The sequence below is a fragment of the Myxine glutinosa genome, chromosome 9, assembly GCF_964187855.1.
Source record: "Myxine glutinosa chromosome 9, kmMyxGlut1.1, whole genome shotgun sequence".
Classification (NCBI taxonomy): domain Eukaryota; kingdom Metazoa; phylum Chordata; class Myxini; order Myxiniformes; family Myxinidae; genus Myxine; species Myxine glutinosa.
Window position 1 is genome coordinate 26067511 of NC_136269.1, and position 24679 is coordinate 26092189.

Consider the following 24679-nt stretch of genomic DNA (forward strand, 5'->3'; position numbering starts at 1 on the left):
TTGTATATGGTTGATTGCTCGGGGAAAATCTCCGTGGTTGTGTCATTGCAATTGTATGGTCATTCCCATTGAAATATATCCTTGAACGTCAGTTGTCTCCTGGGGTGAAATTCATATGGATTGCGTGGCGAAAGCGCATATTTAATACAGCTTTCTGGCGAAGTTCCTCTCACGGTCCGGGGGTCACCGAGACCAGGTATTCACCGAGGGGACCACGTAACACAGCATTTGACCACAAGAACCTGATACCAACTGTAAAGCATGGTGGTGGAAATATTATGGTTTGGGGCAGCTTTGCTGCATTAGGGCCTGGGCAGCTCACCATCATATAATCCATTATGAATTCTTCATTGTACCAGAGGGTGCTTGAGGAAAATGTGAGGCCATCTGTCGGAAAGTTGAAGCTCAACCGAAGGTGGACCTTGCAACATGAGAATGACCCTAAACATACCAGTAAATCCATCAATAAATGGCTGAAAAGAAAGAAATGGAGGGTTCTGGAATGGCCAAGTCAAAGCCCGGATCTAAATCCCATTGAGATGTTGTGGGGGGATTTGAAACTAGCTGTGCATGCAAGAAACCCCTCAAACATCGCACAGATTAAAGAATTCTGTATGGAGGAGTGGCCAAAAATTTCTCCCAGTCGATGTCAGAGACTGATAGACAGTTATAAGAAACGCCTTCTTGAGGTTGTTTCTGCCAAAGGGGGCAATACCACCTATTAGAGCCAAGGGTGTACTTACTTTTTCCACATGCGAAATTTGCATTTATGTCCATTTAAATTTTACAATGGACTTCAAAATGTAAATGTTTCATGATATTTGTTGTATTATATCACCTTTATCTATCAATATTGTTGAAATGAAGATCAAATAGCTGTATGTTGAAATATGTTGAAAAAGTCAAAACTTTACATGGGGTGTACTTACTTTTTCACGTGACTGTGTATACATACACGTGTGTGTATTATTATAATATATATATATATATATATATATATATATATATATATATATATATATATATATATATATATATATATATATATATATATATATATACAGTATATATATATATATATAGATATATATAGATATATATATACATATATATACATATATATATATATATATATATATATATATATATATATATATATATTGTTGCGGTCAGCGGATTAGGATGTTATTTTTACCGAGCGGAGGTATAACCGCGGCCGAACAGTTGTTCCCCGACTAAACCCGATTTACCCAAACGTTGGCCGTATCGCGCCGCCGCTATTCAATCGGGAAAAGACTGAGACGACACGGATGTGAAGAAAAGGAGAGACGAAGGCAAAGAAATAGTCTGGAGGCATATCCCCAAAAGTGGCCTAGAAAAGGTGGTAGGGGTACACTCATGTTACAAGCTGGCAACAATGTATTTCTGAAAGCCCAGACCTCTAGGAACCCAAAAAGTCTTGTTGCCAGCTTGGGAAATGGTTTGGACCAGATTTGTGGCCATTTTTCAAAATGGCCGCCTACATTTTTGGTGTTTTCTAATATTTGAGCTCTAGAACTTATATCTGGCTGTCTTAAAGGTCTCTAGGGTTATGACCTTATAAAATATAGTCATACAACAATCCTCACCCAAATTGGGGTGCATGGCATATCTATAAGTGGTTTTATTGAAGCAAAAAGGCAAAAATATGCCTGAAAAACGCCTTCATTTTGATTTTTCCAAATCACTAAATTGCATACTGTGAAGTTGTTCTTTGGTCAATTTCTTTCAAAATAGTTTTAAAATTTGCCCAGATCCCTCCTCTTCATTAGCAAATCTTCAGGAATATACCCAAGTTCTCAGAAAATATGTTTTATGCATGATCAGCTACCCCTACCCCCTAAATCACAAAACGTGCCAATTTTCAATATTTCCAGATTCCAACCAATATCATTGTTGTATGACTTTTTCTCATCATGATAGGTCCAAATTAACTTACTCTATGTGATTAGGTGTTAATAAAAATTGAATTTCACACTTTAGTGAAAATCCAAGATGGCTGCCAAATGGCCATAGAATATTTGGTGGCGCGAGACCATAAGACTGCAATTTCATTCAGAGGCACTTCTAAAATGTTCTATTTATACTAAATATATGAGGCACTACTATTCTATAGGTCACATGTATGTGAAAGAGTCTTGATGAGTTGAAGATGTATTATTTTAGAGGGGGACTTTATGTAAAATTTATGTTTTATAACATTTGAATTTCAGGAAAGTAGTGTGGATTTGGAAGTGCCTTGTTTGCGGAGTATATTAGTTCCAACATAGCTGACAAACAAGGCACTTACATAAATGAAGACATAGAAGATTGTAAAATATAAGCTATATTATTTAATGTAAAACAAAAATAAACATACATAACTTGTATACATAATGCAAACATTATTATGTTACACTGATCCAAACAATACAAACGTCAATGCAATGCTTGCACCTTTAAACTAAACAAATATTTGGCACTGAATTAACAAAGTCATACCCAACAAGCTAATCTGGCTATTCATACATAAGTGACAGAATGTGGGATACAGTCATATCATAGACTAGTAATACATTGGTGGAACAGAGCTGAAGCAAGACTAGTTACATTACGTCAAATACAGCCAGCATAGTAACAATATGACATTATGGAATATACTCAAGTTTCCATGCATGTCGTCTAATCACTATCAGAGTCATTGAGGGGGTTCCTGCATAAGTCTGCACATTTGCATGCCAATGTGCACCGCAATCCATTTTTCCTACAGTTGCACCTGCCAGTTAGACATGGACGGGCCTTTGAGGTACATGCACACGTCGCAATTTTGACACATTCTGCTGTGAGCCCTTCCTTGGTCATGAGACGGGGCATCAGCTGGTTGTCCTCAAGGTACCAGCCGGATGTTGTTGGATTGGGGATTCCTGGATTTGGCCCACTGCAACATCTTGGCTTTACAGTACAGTTGCTCATCAAAGGTAAGTACTGTATACGTTTGCCCTAGTGCAGCAGTCATCCTTTGGCAGTTTTGAATCACTGTCCAGATGGTGTCAAACTCATGTGCAGGCTCATTGATTATCGGCATAGGCCCTACTGTAGTCTTTGCTGGATTCACATCAGACACACGCTGGTTAAATGCTGTCCAGCCTGGAACATGCTGGTCCTCGGTGTGAGACTGACGTGCAAGGAGCCATGACACATCTATGGCCATAGCCTCAGAGATAACCTGGGCATCCGATTCCATATACCAATCAGCTTTCACAGCTACTGGAAATGTTGCTTCGGGTTTCTGGGTGCCCATGCCTGAAGGTTGAATCTCATTGAAATGCTCTGGCACAGTTACAGATCTGCTACTGCTTGACTTGACATCAGGTGCAATGGTCTTTTCGCCAGGTATGCTTCTTCGAAAGGCAGCAGACTGTGAGGCATGAAAGGAGCCTTGACCGTCAAGGGTCTCCTCTATGATGTCAATGTTATCATTAGCATATCTGATGTATCCTTGGTAGGTAGCTTGTGCAAAATTCAGGGGTATTATTGTGTTGTTTTGCTCAACATATCTGGCCAAGACAGAGTTTGCAAGGGCAGTGTCAGCTCTTCTTACAGTTTCATAACTAACACCATGTCCTGCAGCATGCATTAGTTGCACCAAGTCCTTGGACCTTGTTGCTTGGTGAACAGTGAGAGCTAGCCCTAGTTGCTTTGGTGTCTGCTTTCTGCCACCAGATGCCAAACATACTATGTCCTGTGCTATGCTCAAAATCCTTTTGCTTTCTCCATCATCATCACCTTCGGAGGTCCCTTCAGAATCTTCAAATATGCTGTCACAATCACACAGCAGGCGTAGGAAAATGTAAAGGCTTTCAGGAACCACCTTCTGTGCACTTTCAGTATTGATGTCTCCAATATCTGAGTGTCCTGGCATTGTCTTGATGTCATTTCTCATTTTGACTGCCACTCTGTAAAGCCAACTCAAGAGTTCCTTGTCCTTTGTTTCGGCTGAGAAAGATGGAATGTGCTGGGAGGTTTCATCAGAATCTTGTATCTCACTTTGTTCTAGCTCATCTGCCATCTCTGCTAAGTTCTGAACAACAATACCTGTTTGAATTAGTGGGAAGACTAGAAGTGAATCCTGTTGATTCATGGACTGTACGAAATCTGCCCTATCTCCTAATACCCTTTTGACTTTGTTCTTGAATGCTTTGTAACTCTGTCGGTCACATTGCTCCACACAGACACTGAAGTCTCTTCTCATCATGTAACAGTATTGGTGCCAGATGGTTTTCATGGTATAGATGTCTCCTCCAGACAGCCCAGCATCCACCTCCTCGATCATTTTGTTGAAACAAACATCTGGTGGATATTCTGGGCCTTCTTCTACCACAGTTGACTCAGACTTCCTCCTGAAGGTTACATAACAAGGAAGGTGGTACTTCCCTTCAGCAGCTATTAGGTCACTTATTCCTGCCAACCGGCATCTCATAATCTTGTTCTTTTGAGCATCATTTAGTATTCTGTCTGAGGTCTCTAAAGTGGCTACATTCCTCAATTGCTTTCCTGCCTTATCCTCCTGACAGAAAATACATTTGTCCCAGGACACTGAAGCAACTGATGCTCTAGAAGAGGGGCGAATGCATGTAGATGGTTGGTCACACGAGTCCTTTGCTTCCTTTTCATGCCGATTTTTCAGTCTCTCAATATGGTTGGCATGTGTAAACTTTGAATAACAGCCCCTGTGCCATACTATGTGTTCTTTTTCATCATCAAGGTCAATACTCTGTATTCTGTCAAGTGTTGAGATGTACTCATGGTCATGGTATTTCTGTCTCGTAATCACACAGTCTTTAAAGCGTTCGAGACCAACATCTGTGGGCTTGGTTGTCTTTTCATTTTTTCTGTTGCCTTGGCAAATGAGGCATGTGCTCCAGTCGATGTCCAGTGCAACTGATTCTCTCTTCCGTCTCCCGCCTATCACAGCTACAGGTTCCATCTTCATTCATATCTGGAAAGAGACAAAGACTATGTCTACCACAACACTGAAAGCTATTTACAGCACATGCAACAAGCAATATGTTATAGTACATTGTTAACACAACAATTATGTTAAAATGATGATTCGGGCAGGACCTGAGGAAGGATACAAAGGAAAGCATCATTATTGCAATATATTATGTCTCAAAAATGTGTTGGTATCAAATGGTAGACTGCATTACCTTAACTTAACGTCATAATGTGAAATATTATATTTTATTGGCCATTTGGCAGCCATCTTGGATTTTCACTAAAGTGTGAAATTCAATTTTTATTAACACCTAATCACATAGAGTAAGTTAATTTGGACCTATCATGATGAGAAAAAGTCATACAACAATGATATTGGTTGGAATCTGGAAATATTGAAAATTGGCACGTTTTGTGATTTAGGGGGTAGGGGTAGCTGATCATGCATAAAACATATTTTCTGAGAACTTGGGTATATTCCTGAAGATTTGATAATGAAGAGGAGGGATCTGGGCAAATTTTAAAACTATTCTGAAAGAAATTGACCAAAGAACAACTTCACAGTATGCAATTTAGTGATTTGGAAAAATCAAAATGAAGGCGTTTTCAGGCATATTTTTGCCTTTTTGCTTCAATAAAACCACTTATAGATATGCCATGCACCCCAATTTGGGTGAGGATTGTTGTATGACTATATGTTATAAGGTCATAACCCTAGAGACCTTTAAGACAGCCAGATATAAGTTCTAGAGCTCAAATATTAGAAAACACCAAAAATGTAGGCGGCCATTTTGAAAAATGGCCACAAATCTGGTCCAAACCATTTCCCAAGCTGGCAACAAGACTTTTTGGGTTCCTAGAGGTCTGGGCTTTCAGAAAAACATTGTTGCCAGCTTGTAACATGAGTGTACCCCTACTGTCACATTTCCTGGAAGTGCCTCCAGACTAAAAGGTTTGAAATACGATTACTATTTATTACTATTTACAGGCTCAAAGTAACCAAGGAGAAGGAAAGATAATAAAATAATATACAGAAGCTTTTAGAGACACAGGGAAAATACTAGCTTACCTAACAGGCTTAATTACTACCCAGGACAGAACAAACGAAGACACAGACTCACGCGGGGAATTGCTGAGTGGATTGGCTGGAAGGAGGTGTGTGGCTGGAGGGGGAGGACGGCACGGAGCTGGCTGGAGCTTGATCCCGCACGGGACGTCGGGCTGGACCTCGACAGCCGCTGATGCCACCGAGCCTGTCGTGTCCGCGGGATCACGGGTCGGAGCTGCTTGGTGGAGCCGACGCGCTGGTGGGGGGTCTGGCGTGACAGGTTCTCTCCTCTCTCTTTCTTGGTCCAACCACTCTTTCTCCACCGACAACTCAACACAACCACTCAACGCAACCACTGACCACCCCTGACGACCAACTCAGCTCTTGTCATGGACCTCTCTATGCGCGCCTCATCACTCTTGCCCCCACGCTTTTATAACGCCTCCAGCGATTAAGCCGCCGGCCTTCAGGTCACGCCCATCGGTGTGCTCACCTCGGCCCTGGTTGGTCGCGCGACCCTATGGCTCCGCCCTTGATGACGACGGGCGGGCACGCCTTTCTTCCCCAACCTTGCCTCGTGGCCAATGGTGGTTGAAGAAAACCGCCCAAAATGCAGTTGGCCATTGAAATGAAATGAAAGGGGATCTACTCTTATTTCACTTGGTGCAATGGAGTATTTAAATTAATGGGAGACACGGCCTTACCCTAAGACACATAATAAGATATAAGCTACTGAACAAGGGTTTTATCGGGTCCTGCAATGTGGTGTTTCATGGAATAACTACCGAGACGCCCTTTGACCTTTACACTACAGAGGTATTTACAAGGATCATGACATTTACAAAGGGTGATCTTTACAACAATTTACACTACAACAAAAAAAAAACCATTCACATATCCACAACAATATATATATATATATATATATATATATATATATATATATATATATATATGTATATATATATATATATATATATATATGTATATATATATATATATATATATATATATATATATGTATATATATATATATATATATATGTATATATATATATATATATATATATATATATATATATATATATATATATATATATTGTTACGGATCTCACCGTCGGCCCCTTTTCCCCTTACCAAGGGGGGATTAATCCCCTTGTCTGGGACTGACCGACGTGAGTCCTGAAGCTGCCCAGCTCCCTCCAGAGAGGCAGGTGAGCAACCTCGTTCGAGACCGCGGACAAGATGTTATTTGCCGAGCGGATTAGCAGCCCGCGGCTCGAACCATTAACAAAAACTAGACCCGATTCTAAACGTTGGCCAAATCGTGCCACAGGTGTTCAATGGGGAAATCACAAAGATGAACGGATGTGAAGAAAGGAAAGCAAAGGTAGGAAATAACAGGATTTATTACTAATATTTACAAGACCAAAGAAACCAAGGAAGAAGGAAAAATACGAAAATAATGACAGGAGCAGAAGAAGACACAGTCCAATACTACTTATCTATTCAGTCTTACTTACACCCCAGGACAACACAGACAAACAGATGACAGTCAGACTTACACGGGGTTGATGACAGGAATGGCAGGAGGTGGATGGCTGGATGGATGAGGAGGTGGGACCACAGGGCTGGAAGGTTCAGCTGGACGCAGGAGAACGGCCGGGCCGAGAGTGAGCAGCCGCCGACTCTCCACACTTTCGTTCGCACGGCGGCGCTGCGTCGTGGCCGCGGGTCGAACCGCCATTAAAGCTCAACTCCACCCAGCTGCGGTTGGTTCAGCTGCGGTGGATTCAGCTGTGGTGGATTCCTTACTCATCTGCTGTGGGGGCTTCCTCGGTTATCTGCTCCAACTGGACTCACAGCTCCTCCTTAACTGGACTGGACTCAACTGGGCTCCGGTGGACTGCTCCGATGGACTGCTCCGATGGACTCCTGGTGGGAGGCTCCGGGCGACGGGTTATATAACCACGCCCATGGAACTTTCGCGAACCTCCTCGAACGCTCTCTCTCCGCCCTCTCAGGCCAAACCCCTCATCCCTGGTTGGTTGATCGGGGGCTCGCTCACTCCTCCTCCTCATGACGAGGTGGAGACACGCCTTTCTTCTCCGAGCTGACCGCGTGCGTAATGGAGGTTGGGGTGAAGAAAACCGCCCAATGCACTGGCACTTCGAAGAGATGATTGGGGGATTTGAAAAGGGAACTATCTTATGTCATTTGGTGCAATGCAGAGTCAACTAGTGGGAAACAGAGCCTTAAACTACATAGAATAAGAAATAACTATTTAGAAGGGTATATGATTTTCTACGTGCATGCGATGGATTAACTAAGGGGACGACCTTTGGCCTTTACACACAAAACGGAGATATTTACAAGAATCACTAGAGGGGCATATTTACAACAATTACAGGATTCTCAAATCCGCAACAATATATATATATATATATATATATATATATATATATATATATAAATGACAAGTCGGAAGTTTGCAGTTTTTAATGGTACTGATAGAAAGGGTTACGTTCAATTATTAACACTATAGCAGCAGATCTGTGCCTTTCAAGTAATTCTCCCCACCCATTTTGTTTTTGTATAAGGCTCATCGTGTATGGAACTTCCAAATAAATCACATGATGTATGAACAAGCATTCTGAGTATTACGCTGCAATACATGTCCCCTTCTGGCAGTCTGTCGTCCGGAAAACTGTTGGGGAAATTACCAAGGGTTATTTATCCACAGGTTCTGAATCATTCCCAATCGGTAATTACCTCAGGACGGGCTCACCTGTGATTCGCACTCGGGACTTCGATTTATACACCTTGCCAACAGGTCAGCAGAAGCACGAGAAAATAAGATGTTGATAAAGAACCTTTCGAGTCGCTAAATATCAGTAATTTATTATATTTTCCGGTTCACGATCAATGATCGATGTGTATATATATGTTGCTCGGCTTGGCTCGGCTCCTCACGAAAGCGCGCGCTGTTTCGCGCTTTTGACGTTCGCGAGACAAGGCTGACGGCGCGCGGTGCGGCTTGAGGAGAACTCTAGAATAAACAAGAGATATCCATTTAAAAAATATATATTTTCGTTTAATTAACGACATCTGCCAAACCACGTGACCTATCGCAAATTCAAAAAGGACATTTTAGTAGACTGACATGCTGAACAGATCTGTGAAGTTTCCCCTCGATTGGATTAAAAATGACGTAAGAGCTCGGTTTTCAAGGTTCATGCTTAAAAACGTCATAACTCTGAAACCATGTGATGCATGACGTCATGCTCGCTGACTTTTTTTGTTCGTCATGGGTATGCGATTCTGCCTGCAAAGTTTGGCCTCGATCTTTTCAGCCGTTGCAGAGAAAAAGGGTTTTTCGTGTTTTCACGAAAAACAATATGGCGGCCGAACCACGTGACCTGTGACGTCATAATTACCATTAAAATATTCTACAGACCGAGTCCCCCCTACGGTGAAAATTTGATCTCAATCGGTCCAATTATTGCAGAGAAAATGTTTTTTAAAGGAAATTAAAACTTAAAATGGCCCTAAGTTAAGGATCATCAGAATTGTCAGAATTCCAAAAGTTCAAAGTGCCATAACTTCGTCAAAAATGATCGAAACGTCATGAAGTTCGAACTCGATCTGTAACTTATCATGAGGAAACCATGTACCAAGTTTGAAATCATTAGCCTTAAGAGTTTAGAAAAAAAGTCCGGAAAACTGTTCTTTGCGTGACGGACTGACGGACTGATGGACGGACAGACTGACGGACTGAAGGACTGACGGACTGACAGACTGACAGACTGACGGACTGACAGACGGACAGACTGACGGACTGACGGACTGACAGACTGACGGACTGACAGACGGACAGACTGACAGACGGACAGACGGACAGACTGACAGACGGACAGACGGACAGACTGACAGACGGAGGGACGGCGTGCAAACCTATAGTCCCCTCCGGTGAGCACCGGTAGGGGACTAATAAAGATATTTGTCGACAGTAAAGCACTTTTCCAGAAATTGCAAGGACATTAGTTGACCATGGACAAACGTTAATGGTATATATACGATTTGAACTATAGGAATTTGATGAGGCCTCATCAATATTCTGGACTATTATGTACAGATAGTTTTGGTCCTTTTCTCTCTTCTGGGGACCATAGAGAGGGTTCAGCATCAAGCTACAAATTGATTCCAGGTCTAGCTAGACTAAGCTATGAGGAGTCAGTCTGAAGGAGCCAGGACTTTATACATTGGAAAGGTGTCGTTCGCAAGGTGATTTGATGGAGGTGTTTAAGATAATGAAGGGTGTGAACCAGATAGGTGTAGTGCAGCTTTTCAGCAGAGGAGACAGTGTTAGGACCAGGGGCCATAGCTTGAGGGTAAAGAAGATGAGAGTTAGGACAGTTTTAAGGCAGGGGTCTTTCAATCAGAGTGGTTAGTGCATGGAATGGTCTCCACAAGAAGGTAGTGGTGGCGGCAGGGTGTATAAATTTAAATGGGATTTCGATAGGGATACCTGGACTGGAGGTATTGGAGATAGAGGGATATGGGAATGTTAGCTTGTGTGCATGGTAGGTAGCTTGTGTGTGGTTGGGTTGGTGCAGCCCAGGCATGATGGTCTGAACTTCCTCCTTTTCCTCCTGCACCAAAGTTCCTTGTGCGTGGATGGGTGAAGCCCCTGGGGTTGGTGCAGCCCGGGCATGATGGTCCGAACGTCCTCCTTCTCCTCCTGCATCAAAGTTCCTTGTGCGTGGATGGGTGAAGCCCCTAAGGTTGGTGCAGCACGGGCATGATGGTCCGGACGTCCTCCCTCTCTTCCTGCACCAAAGTTCCTTGTGTGTGGACGGGAGATGACAGATGATACTGGGGTTGGTGCAGCACGGGCATGATGGTCCGGACGTCCTCCTTCTCCTCCTGAACGAAAGTTCCTTGTGTGGGGATAGGTGATGACTGATGACAGATGATACTGGGATTGGTGCAGCACGGGCATGATGGTCCGGACGTCCTCTTTCTCCTCCTGCACTAAAGTTCCTTGTGTTTGAATCTGGATTCCCATTTCCCAAGCACCATGAGCCAGTTGGGTTCAGATGAGAATTCCAACAATCCAATCCAATCCATAGCACAATGCGGTGGTAATATGGACATTTAATGCGATCTAATAACACACAAAACAAAACCGTTTTTGAGGAATCTCTCCGGACGTGGAACATGTTTGTTGTGCGATTTACCGCTTTTTTCGGCTTCAACATCGTCAAACGATGAAAGCGATTTTGACGAAAAATACATCCATCTTTCGTCGCTCGGTCTTCCAAATACGGATCGATTTTAATAAGATTTAATGCAACAATTTTATTGACCACGGCGATCGGGTCTTCCCTCTTCCGGGAGCATCGGCTCCGGTTTGGAGGTCTCACCCGAGCAAGGTGTCGATCCGTGCACACCCTCTTATACATCCCGGGTCCTCTACATAACCCAACCCTTCCCTCACCGCTGCGGAATCTTTCCTCCTCCCTCCTCTTATTCCTCCATGTATTCTTCTTCTTCTTCTTCTTCTTCACCACCCCTTCTGCACCTCCTTCCTCCGAATCCTCTCCACCGCCGTCGCCAATCAAGCTCATCCTCCTCCAGCTTCGGCGCCATCGTGCCTCCTCCGCCTTTCCCCGGCCGGCTCACCTATTTGAGCATTCCGAGCGCCGCGGCCCCGATGGACGACATGGAAGAAGAGCTCAAGTGCCCGGTGTGTGGGACTCTGTACCGCGACCCGATCGTCCTGCCGTGTTCACACAACCTGTGCTTGGCGTGCGCTCGGAACATCCTCGTACGGACACCCGAGGGCGAGCCCCTTCCGAACCGCGCGTCCGCGGGTTCCGACTACGATTACCTGGACCTGGACAAGATGAGTCTGTACAGCGAGGCGGACAGCGGCTACGGCTCGTACGGGTGTTTTCTCAGTACGCCCGGCACGCCCGGCTCGGCGGGTCCCGCGAGCGGCGGCGCCGCCAAGTCGTCCCCGAACGGAGTCCGGGTGTTCCCTCCCGTGCCCGCGCAGCGGAACGCGTGCCTCACGTGCCCGCAGTGCCACCGCAGCCTCGTGCTCGACGAGCGCGGACTCCGGGCTTTCCCGCGCAATCGCGTGCTCGAGGCGGTGGTGGAGAGGTTCCAGCAGAGCCGCTCCACCACGCTCAAATGCCAGCTGTGCGACCAGAGCTCCGCGCAGGAGGCGAGCGCCATGTGCGAGCAGTGCGACGTGCTCTACTGCGACGCGTGCCTCCGACGCTGCCACCCCGCCCGGGGGCCTCTCGCCCAGCACAGGGTCGTGCCCCCGGCGCAAGGTCGCGCGGCACGGCGCCCCGCCGCGCGCACGGTGGTCACGTGCACGGAGCACGAGCTCGAGCATCACAGCATGTACTGCGCGCACTGCAAGGCGCCGGTGTGCTACCAGTGCCTGGAGGAAGGTCGACACGACAACCACGACGTGAAGGCGCTCGGTGGCATGTGGAAACTCCACAAGGTGTGCGACGAACGAACGAGTGAATGTACGAATGCGAAACAGGGTGTGCGAGGGATGCTTATTAGAGGATGGAAGTGAATGTGGGAGATGACGAGGTGTACCATGAATTGATAGGTAGTGGAAGTTATTGAGATGATGTTACCATTGAGGAATACTGCAGATTAAGTTCGACGAAAAGGAAGACTGTTGACAATGAGTTGTTGAAGAGGAAGAGGACAATGATGCTGAAAATAAATTTGAATAGGATATGATGGAGGAGGAGGAGAACTGCATTGAAAAAGAGGATGGGGTGATGAGGTGTGTGCATGATGTATGTACCAATACAGAGGATGACATTGAGATATGCACTCTCACCTATGGACAGTCTCACCTGGGTTTGAATATTGGTCCAGCTATCCACTCTCAGCCTGGTGGTGACTGCGTAATCACCAGGAAGACGGTTTGCAGCGAGACCAATATTCACACCGAGGCTGGACGTGACACCTCAGAGGTGAGGACATTTGCTACATGACTGTTATATATGATATTGAAGGAGCCGGGGCTCCCACGTCGATCGGAAGAATGGACACGACAAAAAGCTAGAATTCATCTGAGTTGCTTTAATGAAATCAAACACTCAGGCACTCTGAAAAACCGTTTATCAGTCAGCAATATATATCTATTCCGCCAGGGGGTTTGCCCAGGCCCGGCGCCAGGGGGCGTGGCCCAGCGTCCTGGCTGCGGCCTGGCAAGTTGAGCGCGGGCCTGTGCGTCCTGGACGAGCCCGGCATGGTGATCGCTCCGCGTCCTTGATAGGTGCAAGGCGATTGTGAAAACTCAGCGGCAGCCGCTACACACGTCCCCCCAGAATCGACTTGCACCGGCAGGGTCAATTTGAGGGGGGTCCTGATGACCCGGCCGAAGCGACCCCTGGCGGGTCGTGGGAGGGGGTCCGGTGAGGTGGTGGGCGGTCGAGTGGGGGGCACCGTGGACGGGGGACGGCCTCGCCGCGGCGGAAGGGCCACCCGTGGTGGGTGGTCGACGTCCACGTGCGCCGGCTTGAGGCGGTCCACAGCAATCCGGTCCGACCTGCCGCCGATGTCGATGACGAACGACTTGTCGTCCCGTCGCAGCACCCGGAAGGGCCCGTCGTACGGCGGCTGGAGTGGCCACCGATGTGCGTCGTGACGCACAAAAACATACTCCGCCGTGCGGAGTGCTGGGGGGACGTAGGACTGGGGGTCACCGTGGTGGGATGTTGGCACGGGGGCAAACCGTCGGGCGGCCTCCTGGAGGTCCGAGCGCTGGTGAGCTGCGGACCAGGGACTGGTAGCGTCGGGCACAAATTCGCCCGGGACGCGTAGCACCTGGCCATAGACAAGCTTGGCGGTGGATGCCTGGAGGTCCTCCTTGGGGGCCGTGCGAAGGCCCAAAAGGACCCACGGCAGCCGGTCGGCCCACCCGACGTCTTGAAGGCCGGCCATGAGCGCGGCCTTCATGGAGCGGTGGAATCGCTCGCACAACCCGTTTGCTTGGGGGTGGTAGGCCGTAGTACGGTGGAGCTTGATCCCCAGGTTGCGGGCGACCGCGCCCCACAGCTCGGAGGTGAACTGTGGACCGCGGTCTGACGAGATGTCCGCCGGTGCGCCGAAGCGGGCGACCCAGGTGGCGATGAAAGCCTGCGCCACGTCGGCGGTGGTGGTGGAGACGAGGGGAACGGCCTCCGGCCACCTGGTGGTCCTGTCCACCATGGTGAGCAGGTGTGTGAACCCCCGTGACGGGGGGAGGGGGCCCACCAAATCCACGTTGACGTGGTCGAAACGTCGTTCGGGCACGGTGAAAGGTGCCAGCGGGGCCTGGGTGTGTCGGTGGACCTTGGCCCGTTGGCAGGCCGTGCAGGCGCTGGTCCAATCGCGGACGTCCCGACGAAGGCCGTGCCAGACGAAACGCGCCGACACCAGCTTCTGGGAAGCTTTCCGGCCCGGGTGGGAAAGGCCGTGGAGGGAGGCGAAGATGCGGCGTTGCCAGGCGACGGGCACGATGGGGCGAGGCTGGCCTTGGGAGACGTCGCAGAGCAGGACAGTGTCCGCGCAGGGGATGTCGGCCAGGCGGAGGCCCGTGTCCGCCGCCCGGAGGGCTTGCACCGTGGTGTCAGTGGTTTGGTCCGCCGCCATAAGCGCAAAATCCACGCCCAGGTGGACCGCGTTCGCGCTGGCCCGGGAAAGACAGTCGGCCACGGCGTTGTTTTTGCCGGCGACGTGCCGGATGTCCGTGGTAAACTCCGACACGGCGGAGAGGTGGCGCTGTTGGCGGGCCGACCATGGCTCCGTGACCTTGGCCATGGCGTAAACCAACGGCTTGTGGTCGACGAACGCCGTGAAAGGTCGGCCCTCCAGGAGGTGGCGGAAATGGCGGACGGCCAGGTGTAGACCGAGGAGCTCCCGGTCAAACGTGCTGTATTTGAGCTCGTTCGGCCGGAGCTGCCGGCTGAAAAAAGCGAGTGGCTGCCAAACCCCGTTCACCCATTGCTCATGTACGGCGCCCACCGCGTAGTCGGAGGCATCCGTGGTGAGGGCGATGGGAGCGTTGAGCACCGGGTGAGCGAGCAGTGTTGCGTCGGCGAGGGCCCGCTTTGAGCCTTGGAAGGCCGCATCAATTGCTGCGGACCAGGCGATGTCGTGCTTGGCCGGCATGCCCCGGAGGGCTTCGTAGAGGGGCCGCATGAGCTGAGCAGCGCGGGGCACGAAGCGGTGATAAAAATTCACCATTCCCAGGAATTCCTGCAGGGCCTTTATGGTGCGGGGACGCGGGAACGTGGTGATGGCCTCGACCTTGGTTGGCAGCGGCACGGCCCCGTTCTTGGTGATGTGATGGCCCAAAAAATCAACGGCCGTCGTGCCGAAGTGGCATTTGGCCGGGTTGACGATGAGGCCGTGCTCGCTGAGGCGCTCGAACAGTGTCCGGAGGTGGAGGAGGTGCTCGGCCCGGGACGTGCTGGCGACGAGGATGTCGTCCAGGTAAACGAAAAGGAACGGCAGGTCACGCAGCACGCCGTCCATCAAGCGCTGGAACGCCTGAGCCGCGTTCTTGAGACCAAACGGCATCCGCAAGAATTCGAATAAGCCGAACGGCGTGATGACTGCCATTTTAGGGACGTCGGCCGCCCTGACAGGTACCTGGTGATATCCCCGTATGAGGTCAATTTTCGAAAAAATGACCCGTCCCGCCAGACGGGCGGAGAAGTCTTGGATATGCGGGATCGGGTACCTGTCGGGGGTAGTAGCGTCATTGAGACGGCGGTAGTCGCCACACGGGCGCCATCCACCCCCCGGCTTTGGCACGATGTGCAGTGGCGAGGCCCACGCGCTATCGGAGCGCCGCACGATGCCGAGGTGCTCCAACGCGTCGAATTCGGCCTTCGCTACGGCGAGCTTGGCTGGGTCGAGGCGGCGGGCCCTGGCGTAGACCGGCGGGCCCGTGGTTGGTATGTGGTGCTCGATCCCATGCCGTACTGCGACGGCCGAAAACGTCGGCCGCGTGAGGGCCGGGAACTCCGTGAGCAGGCGAGCAAACTCGTTCGCCGCCGGGACGGCGCATGCCAGCTCGGTCGGCGCGGAGCTGCTCAATGTGCATACCAGGGAGCTGAAGGTTTCAGCGTTGATTAAACGACGCCGTTGGACGTCCACCAGCAGTCCGTGTGCGCAGAGGAAGTCGGCGCCTAGCAGAGCCACGGGCACGTTGGCGGTTACAAACGTCCAAGCAAAGCGTTGGCCGCCGAAGCAGAGGGTGACGTTGCGCGGGCCGAAGGTGCGGATAGTCGATCCGTTGGCCGCAACTAAGGAGGGGCCGCAAACCGCGGATTGCCTGTCCTGGTCAGAGGCGGGTATGACGCTCAGTTGGGCGCCGGTGTCGCACAGGAAGCGCCGTCCGGACGCTTTATCCGTGATGAACAGTAAGTTGCCCGTGTGGCCGGCGCTCATGGCTGGTAATGAACGCCGGCCCGGCCGTTTCCCGGCCTGCCGAAGGTGCACGGGGGTCGGCATGTCCGGGCCTTCTGTCCGAACCTGGCATGATAGTAACACCACGCTTGGTCAGGTGGAGGCCTCGGTCGTCGTGCCGGAGGTGGTCGGCTCGGTAGAGCGGCCGCCAATGGCGTCGGCAGTTCGGCCGTCGACCGTGCCGGGTGCTCGGGCGCCCTGGGTGTTGCGTCGGACGGCGGTGGGTCCCATGTCGCCGCTACGATGCGCTGTCCTGCGGCGGAGATCTTGTCGGCTTCTCTGGCAAGGGCCCGGGGATCTGTGATCGTCGTGCTTGCCAGGGCGAGGCGTACCGGGTTAGGCAGCTGACGGAAGAACAGCTCCCGGAACAGGAATGCCGGAGAGTGCTCGCCGAGCAGTGAAAGCATGTAGTCCATGCGCTCGGAAGGGCGCGTGTCGCCGAGCTCAGGCAGATCGAGCAGGCGCCGTGCGCGTTCCGCCGATGGGAGGGCGAAAGCATCGAGGAGCAGCTTCTTAATCGCGCCGTATTTGTCAGCGGCTGGCGGGCTTTCGAGGAGGCTCAGGGCGCGGGCCGCGGTAACCGACCCGAGCGCAGCTACCACATGGTGGAAGCGGGTGTCGTCGGCCGTGATGCCTCGCAGGGCGAACAGGGACTCCGCCTGTGCGAACCAAACCGCCGCGTGAGCCTCCCAGAAGGTAGGCAGTTTAAGGGCGACTGCCGTGTCCATGTCGATAGGTCACCAATGAAGGAGCCGGGGCTCCCACGTCGATCGGAAGAATGGACACGACAAAAAGCTAGAATTCATCTGAGTTGCTTTAATGAAATCAAACACTCAGGCACTCTGAAAAACCGTTTATCAGTCAGCAATATATATCTATTCCGCCAGGGGGTTTGCCCAGGCCCGGCGCCAGGGGGCGTGGCCCAGCGTCCTGGCTGCGGCCTGGCAAGTTGAGCGCGGGCCTGTGCGTCCTGGACGAGCCCGGCATGGTGATCGCTCCGCGTCCTTGATAGGTGCAAGGCGATTGTGAAAACTCAGCGGCAGCCGCTACAATATGATACATCTTCTGGGTTGCTCGTTGTGACTGAGTCAACCAATGGGCGTTCAGAACACCAAACACGTCATGACTGAAGAACCAATCGGTGTCGCGGTTACTGAGACATGCTTATAAATACAATATATGTATCAATAAACAAGATGTTGCCTCAATAGCAAAAAAGCAAAAAGCATGAACATCACAAGGGGTGGTGCAACAAAAGTCACAGCACTGCAACACAAAGGCACGCACCTGAATACAGTCAAAACAAAATGACGCAGGAATGGGCACAACACTCCTAACAGTCAAGGACAGAATGACAACAACAACAACAACATGCATTTTAAAGGCCATTTTCCCTGCTAGAGCGGGGGTTAGCCTTGCGGTCCCCATGACAATCTTCTCCATTTTGCCCTATTTTCTGCATCTCCCCTTGTTAACCCCCTTGCCCGCATTTCTTCTTCCACCATCTTTAGCCAAGTCTTTCTCGGTCTTCCCCGTCTTCTACTTCCTTCTACATTCATTTCCATCACCCTTCTCAACCAGTCACTTTCATCCTTCCTCAACACATGACCAAACCATCTCAAGCTGTTCCTCTTCACAGCATCAATCACAAGCTCCATTCCCATCATCTTTCGCAATTCATCATTTGTCTTCCTCTCTCTCAACGATACTCCGCACATCCGTCGAACCATTCGCATTTCCACCCTTTCCAACCTTCGTTGCTGCTCTACGTTCATTACCCATGTCTCGCTCCCATAAATCATAACACTTCTCACACATGCAGCATACACCTTTCCCTTCAGCTTCAACGACACTCCCCTCATCATCAGCACGCCACTCAGTTCCCGAAACCTCTTCCATGCACATCTCACTCCAGCAACCGTTGCCGAGTCTGATCCACCTTCTCCATTCAGCATGTCTCCGAGGTAGCAAAATGTTTTCACACCTTCCAGCTTCACGCCATCTCCAAGATCCAACTCAACATTTCCTCCATCTGCAGCTCCCTCTGTGCACACCTTACATTTGAATGTAGCTGCCACACTGGTTAATGACCCTCTCAGACCACTACATTTTTGATGAACCCACTCAGCGCACATTGTACAGTGAATGGAGTTCACTCCGACACCCTTCCTACACACAGCACAGGGCCACTTCCCAGTTCTTTCCACCTCACCACATGCTTTACCACTGGCCATCACCTTCATCTTTCCGATATTCACCTTCAGACCTTTTGTCTCCATACATTCCTTCCACGTGTTCATCTTTTCCTTCAGTCCATCCATACTTTCCGCAATCAACACCAGATCATCTGCATACAACAACTCCCACGGTAAACCCTCCTTTACGTTCTGAGCCAGCACCTCCATCACAGCTACAAATAGTAGTGGACTTAGTACCGACCCCTGATGCACTCCCACCTTCACCTCAAACTCACCACTGTTCCCGTCCTTCGTCCTTACAGCTGTGTGCGCTCTTTTGTACATTGCCATCACTACTCTGATCAACCATTCCTCCACTCCTAACTTCCTCAATGCCCATGTCAATACTTTGCGTGGAACCCGATCGAATGCTTTCTCCAGATCAACAAACCCAAGAAACAACTTCTTCCTCTTCTCCATGTACTTCTCCTGCAACTGCCTCACAATGAAAAGCGCGTCTGTCGTTCCTCTTCCTGGCATGAATCCAAACTGCATTTCGTCGATCTTCACTTTCTTCCTTATCCTTCTCTCCAACACCCTTTCCAATACCTTCATTCCATGCTCCAATAACTTTATCGCTCGGTACGAGCCACACTTCAGAGGGTCACGTTTCCCCTTGTATAGAGGGACGAATGGTCCTCGTCAGAAGGACAGAATGACAGCAATCCTCAATATCGTGTGTGTCCTCCCTGAGCAGGCTGTACACCTCCGACGCATGCTCTGTACCAGGCGTCTGATGCGGTCCTGGGGAAGTCAGTCCCACGCCTCCTGCAAGCCTTGAATGAGCATTTGCCGATTGACAGCCGTTGATCTCCTTGATGCAAGACGTCGACCAAGCTCATCCCATAAATGCTCAATGGGATTGAGGTCAGGGGAATAAGGCATCCAAGGCATCACTTCAACACCCTGTTCCTGGAGGAAGTTGGCGGTCAGGCGAGCAGCATGGAGAAATGGCAGCAGATGAGGTCTCAAAATTTCATTGACATAACGCTGACTAGTGAGATTGCCTTCCATGATGACCAGAGGTGTCCTGAAACGGGTGGAAATGCCGCCCATACCACCACACTGGGTCCTCCACAACGATTGATCTGGCGAATACAGCATGATGCATAGCTTTCCCCACCTCTGCGCCATACCCGTTGATGCCCATCAGCAGCATGGAGGCAAAATGTGGATTCATCGCTGAACAAGACTGCACTCCACTGTTGCTGTGTCCAGCGGCGATGCTGCAGACACCATCTTAGTCTGTTCCGCCGATACACTGCGTTCAACACTGGACCTCCGCAAGGACGTCTTGCCACCGGGCCCCGATTTCTCAAGCGCCTCCGCACAGTAGAGGCACTGATGCGGTTGTTGTGGTGACATTTTGTCACTGCAGCTGTTTGCGTCGCAGGGCGGAAACGATCATGAAGATGCTGCAGCACAATCCAGCGGCTTGGTTTGGGGTGGTGACCCGTGGTCTTCCTCTTCATGGACCATCATTCACAGTTCCAGTTTCACCGTAACGCCTGGCCAGGTTGGAAATTGCAGGCTGTGTGCAACCAAGACATTGGGCATTTGTTCGCTGTCTTACACCAGCCTAAAGCATCCCAATTGCCCTTAAACGTTGTTCAGATGTCAGGCGTGGCATCTGAATTTTCTTGTTGTTTTCCCTTTCAGAAGCCTCTGGAGTGACTGTAGACAGCAGTAAATGAATGTCTAACCACGAGAACTGAAGGATTTCATTATGAGGGTCATTATTTAAAGGGAAAGATCCCTATACAGAACCACTCAAGCATGCCATTGTTGATCAACCAGGTTATTGAAGTAACGTTCCCGTTACATAATCAGCCATTACAATTGAAGAAACGTGTTTGTAAAGCTGCACATTTCAAAAAATGAAAGTGATGTTTCTTTTGATGTTGAGTTTATGTATATATATATATATACCGGTATATATATTGTCGTGTTGCCCAGTGATTACGACCACTGGGTGAGGAATGGCCGATCGTTTTTACTCCCGAGGCGAACTCCAAATTATTGGCGGTAATTTTTATGGCGCGTGCAGGACGGAAGGCAGCGAGGTGCTTACCTGAATTTGGTACATGGCTTTATTATGACAACCTGCTGAAAAAGTTCAAGTTTCAGGGCGTTTTGTCAATTTTTCACAGTTATGCCCTTTTTAACTTGGAAAATATCACATATTATACATGGGTCAGTGTTCAGCTGCCCTGACTCCACTGCTTTACACCCATTGGCTGTACAGGTGACCTGCCCCCAAAATAAAGCAGTACAGATCGGCACGCCTCATGCTTCAGGCCATGGGTATTAGTTAATTTCCTTCGAATTTTCAAAAACAAACATTTCTCTTTTGATGCAAGATTTCAGATTTACCTTTTGCCGTTTTTTTTTTTTGGCAGTATTTGTTTTGAAGTGATGTAGAATCCCCTAAACAGGTACACATCAGATAATGATGGAGGGTGTGTTTCCCACATTCAGTAGGTGATGACAGAGGTATTTTAAAGTTTGTACTCTGATGTTGCTTGTGGTGAGCTCACTCGTCACTCGATGAGCTGCATGAACCTCATTAGTGGGGCGGCTTAGCCCAAATATTCAAAAGAATTGTGCATTTTGTGAAACAAGCACCAAATTTGGCACAAATGTACATTAATATGTTGCGAACATTTTCAGATATTGGGCCACTTGAAATTCCGTAATTTTTTTTTTCAAATTTTTTCAAATTTCGTAATTTCAAATTTTTCGGGTGACACCGTCACAATTTCGGTCTTCGAGGCCGGCCGATAGGCAAAGTGTGACCGGAAGGGACGAGGTTCTCCTGACCACGTGGCCCTCGATCTGGGAAGCGAGAGGCGTTCCATTAGTGGACGCGCCCCTCACGCCCGACTTTTGGGCGGCCCCGGCAGGCCGTTTGTTTTGACGTTCCGTGACAGGCCCCGCACCCCCACCTCCGGGCCGACCGGAAGCTTGTGCTGAGTACATCATACCTGAACAACTCAGTGAGGCAGAACACAGCAGTGCACACCAGGGTGACCCCTTCAGTGCATAAACCAATTAACCTGTCCACTGCAGGGCATATAGAAATGAAGTTATTTTCTGCATATAATAATAATATAAGTTCAGTTCTATATAACAATTTCTGTTATCACCACTACCACTACAACTACCACTACTACAAGCTTTGTCTGGAATTTTGTGGACTAACAGACAAACAGACATACAGACAAGCTGGGATCAAAACATTACCTCCTTCCACCATTGAGTGTAGAGGTAAACATCATGGAAATTATATCATGCCCTAGATTTAATTCATGCTTACCCGTGTATTTGCTTCACTGGTTCACAAGGTCTTTTGCATACATGTAATTCAGACTCTCGTCTTCATTGCTGACCACACAATGTTCGCAACATATTAATGTACATTTGTGCCAAATTTGGTGCTTGTATCACAAAATGCACAATTCTTTTGAATATTTGGGCTAAGCCGCCCCACTATATCGGCCGGCCTCGAAGACCGAAATTGTGACGGTGTCACCCGAAAAATTTGAAATTACGAAATTTGAAAAAATTTGAAAAAAAAAATTACGGAATTTCAAGTAGCCCAATATCTGAAAATGTTCGCAACATATTAATGTACATTTGTGCCAAATTTGGTGCTTGTATCACAAAATGCACAACAGGTTTGCTATGCTGCTACACTACATTACTTTGGCTCAAAGTTGTCTTGGTTGCACCTGTAGAAAAGGTGATTTTGGAATTAAAAGATGAATGGCTATCTCCTTCCTGAGCACGTCTCACTTACACTTCCTGAGCAAATGATGATTGTGAATTGAGAATCCCTCTCCATTTTATCTGGTAGTAATTACCTCTGGTACAGAAGGTGGATGGTGGTTATGTTTTCACCTCTGCCTGTTTGTCTGTAAACAAGATATCTCAAAAGGTTGTGGACGGATTCGGCCAAAGTTTGGTGGACGGGTTGGGTGTGTGACAAGGTCTGTCCGGATCCGTAACGAGGACCGTCCGGATCCGTAACGAGGTCCGTCCGGATCCGTAACGAGGACCGTCCGGATCCGTAACAAGGACCGTCCGGCTACTAGAATTTTTAAAGTGATTCTTCACCATTGAGAGATATAGCCAAAAACGATACTTGCATGATATTTCTAAACGTTGTGGACAGGTTATGGCAAAACAAGGTGGATGAGTTGGGTAGGTGACAAGAACAATCTGATTAAACTTTGGTTCAGATCCAGATGCAGATGCTGTCTATCAGTGGGATACTAAATGTAACCTGTTCAGCTTGATGGATGGTGCCATTCTAGTTGATTCTTATGACAATGTGTGTGTGTGTGTGTGTGTGTGTGTGTGTGTGTGTGTGTGTGTGTGTGTGTGTGTGTGTGTGTGCTTGCCCATCATATCCAGTGTCCTATATGGAGCATTTCATTTTTCTTATGATATGGTATTATATAGCATGTTATTTGTGTTTTGTATGCAGTTTTTCTTCTGCTTCCATAATGATTTCCAATACTGCATATGTAACATACATAGGAACACACTCACACACACACACTCACACACCCACACTCACACCCACACATACACTCACACCCACTCACACATCCACACACCCACACACACACCCACACATCCACACACCAACACTCACACTCACACTCACACACTCATACAATCTCACACTCACACACTCACCCACACACACAAAGTGTGTCACCTTTTTCACACATACGCATATGCATTCCTCGAGACACTCCCCTTCCTTCCCCAATTGTATAATATTCGTGTAAAATGAAAACTTTGAAAACTTGGTGCAAAGTGATGGTGAAAACTGTTCAATCTGGTTTCCCATCTCAGGATCTCTTGCGTCATCATTGCTTTCTAATCCCAGGTTCAAATCTCACATTCCCTGTTTTTCTTAACCATTGCTTCCTCAATGTGTTATTTTCTGGCTTGGCCATGTTTCATGTTCCCATCTGAATTCATGGCTCATTGTGCTGGATATACGCAGTTTCACATTCCAAATACTGTGTGTGTTTGTCCATTGTCCATGCAATTAATGTCATTTCATTGTCCGTGCAATTCACTCTCTCTTTCCGCCATTTCCCTTGAAAGTGGGATTGGGGACTCATAGACTGTGCACTCCTGGCACTAGTTTTTCACGAACAAGCTGGCTGGGCCTCATGGCCTGTACAGAATATATGTAGGACAAGGATATTCAGTCATCAATTTGTTTATTACATGAATTACAAAGACATTGCCAGAGAAAATAGACAAATGAACACAGTGGATTGAATTTGCACTGATAATTCTATCATCATGAGCGATGTGCAAACAGTCTATGGCCGCAAACAGTCATGTATGTAGATGTAGGAACAGGAAAACTGTTTGCTGCTCCAACGTTGTCATGCTGCACTGGGAGACCCTAACATTTAACCCGAACTGCACTGGGAGGCCCTAACATTTAACCCGAACTGCACTGGGAGACCCTAACATTTAACCCGAACTGCACTGGGAGGCCCTAACATTTAACCCGAACTGCACTGGGAGACCCTAACATTTAACCCAAACTGCATTGGGAGACCCTAACATTTAACCCAAACTGCACTGGGAGACCCTAACATTTAACCCGAACTGCACTGGGAGACCCTAACATTTAACCCAAACTGCACTGGGAGACCCTAACATTTAACCCAAACTGCACTGGGAGACCCTAACATTTAACCCGAACTGCACTGGGAGACCCTACCATTTAACCCAAACTGCACTGGGAGACCCTAACATTTAACCCGAACTGCACTGGGAGACCCTACCATTTAACCCAAACTGCACTGGGAGACCCTAACATTTAACCCGAACTGCACTGGGA

General features: G+C 48.6%; 1 protein-coding gene across 1 annotated transcript in view; it reads left to right on the plus strand.

Moving 5' to 3' along the window:
* Window positions 1-11670: 11670 nt before the first annotated feature.
* LOC137435534 (E3 ubiquitin-protein ligase TRIM9) overlaps window positions 11671-24679 on the plus strand; it is a 207790-nt gene continuing 194781 nt past the window's right edge. The window contains exon 1 of the mRNA XM_068129417.2: window positions 11671-12587. Within this exon, the coding sequence (XP_067985518.1) occupies window positions 11781-12587 (807 nt within the window). The 5' untranslated portion in view covers window positions 11671-11780. The remainder of the gene's footprint in view (window positions 12588-24679) is intronic.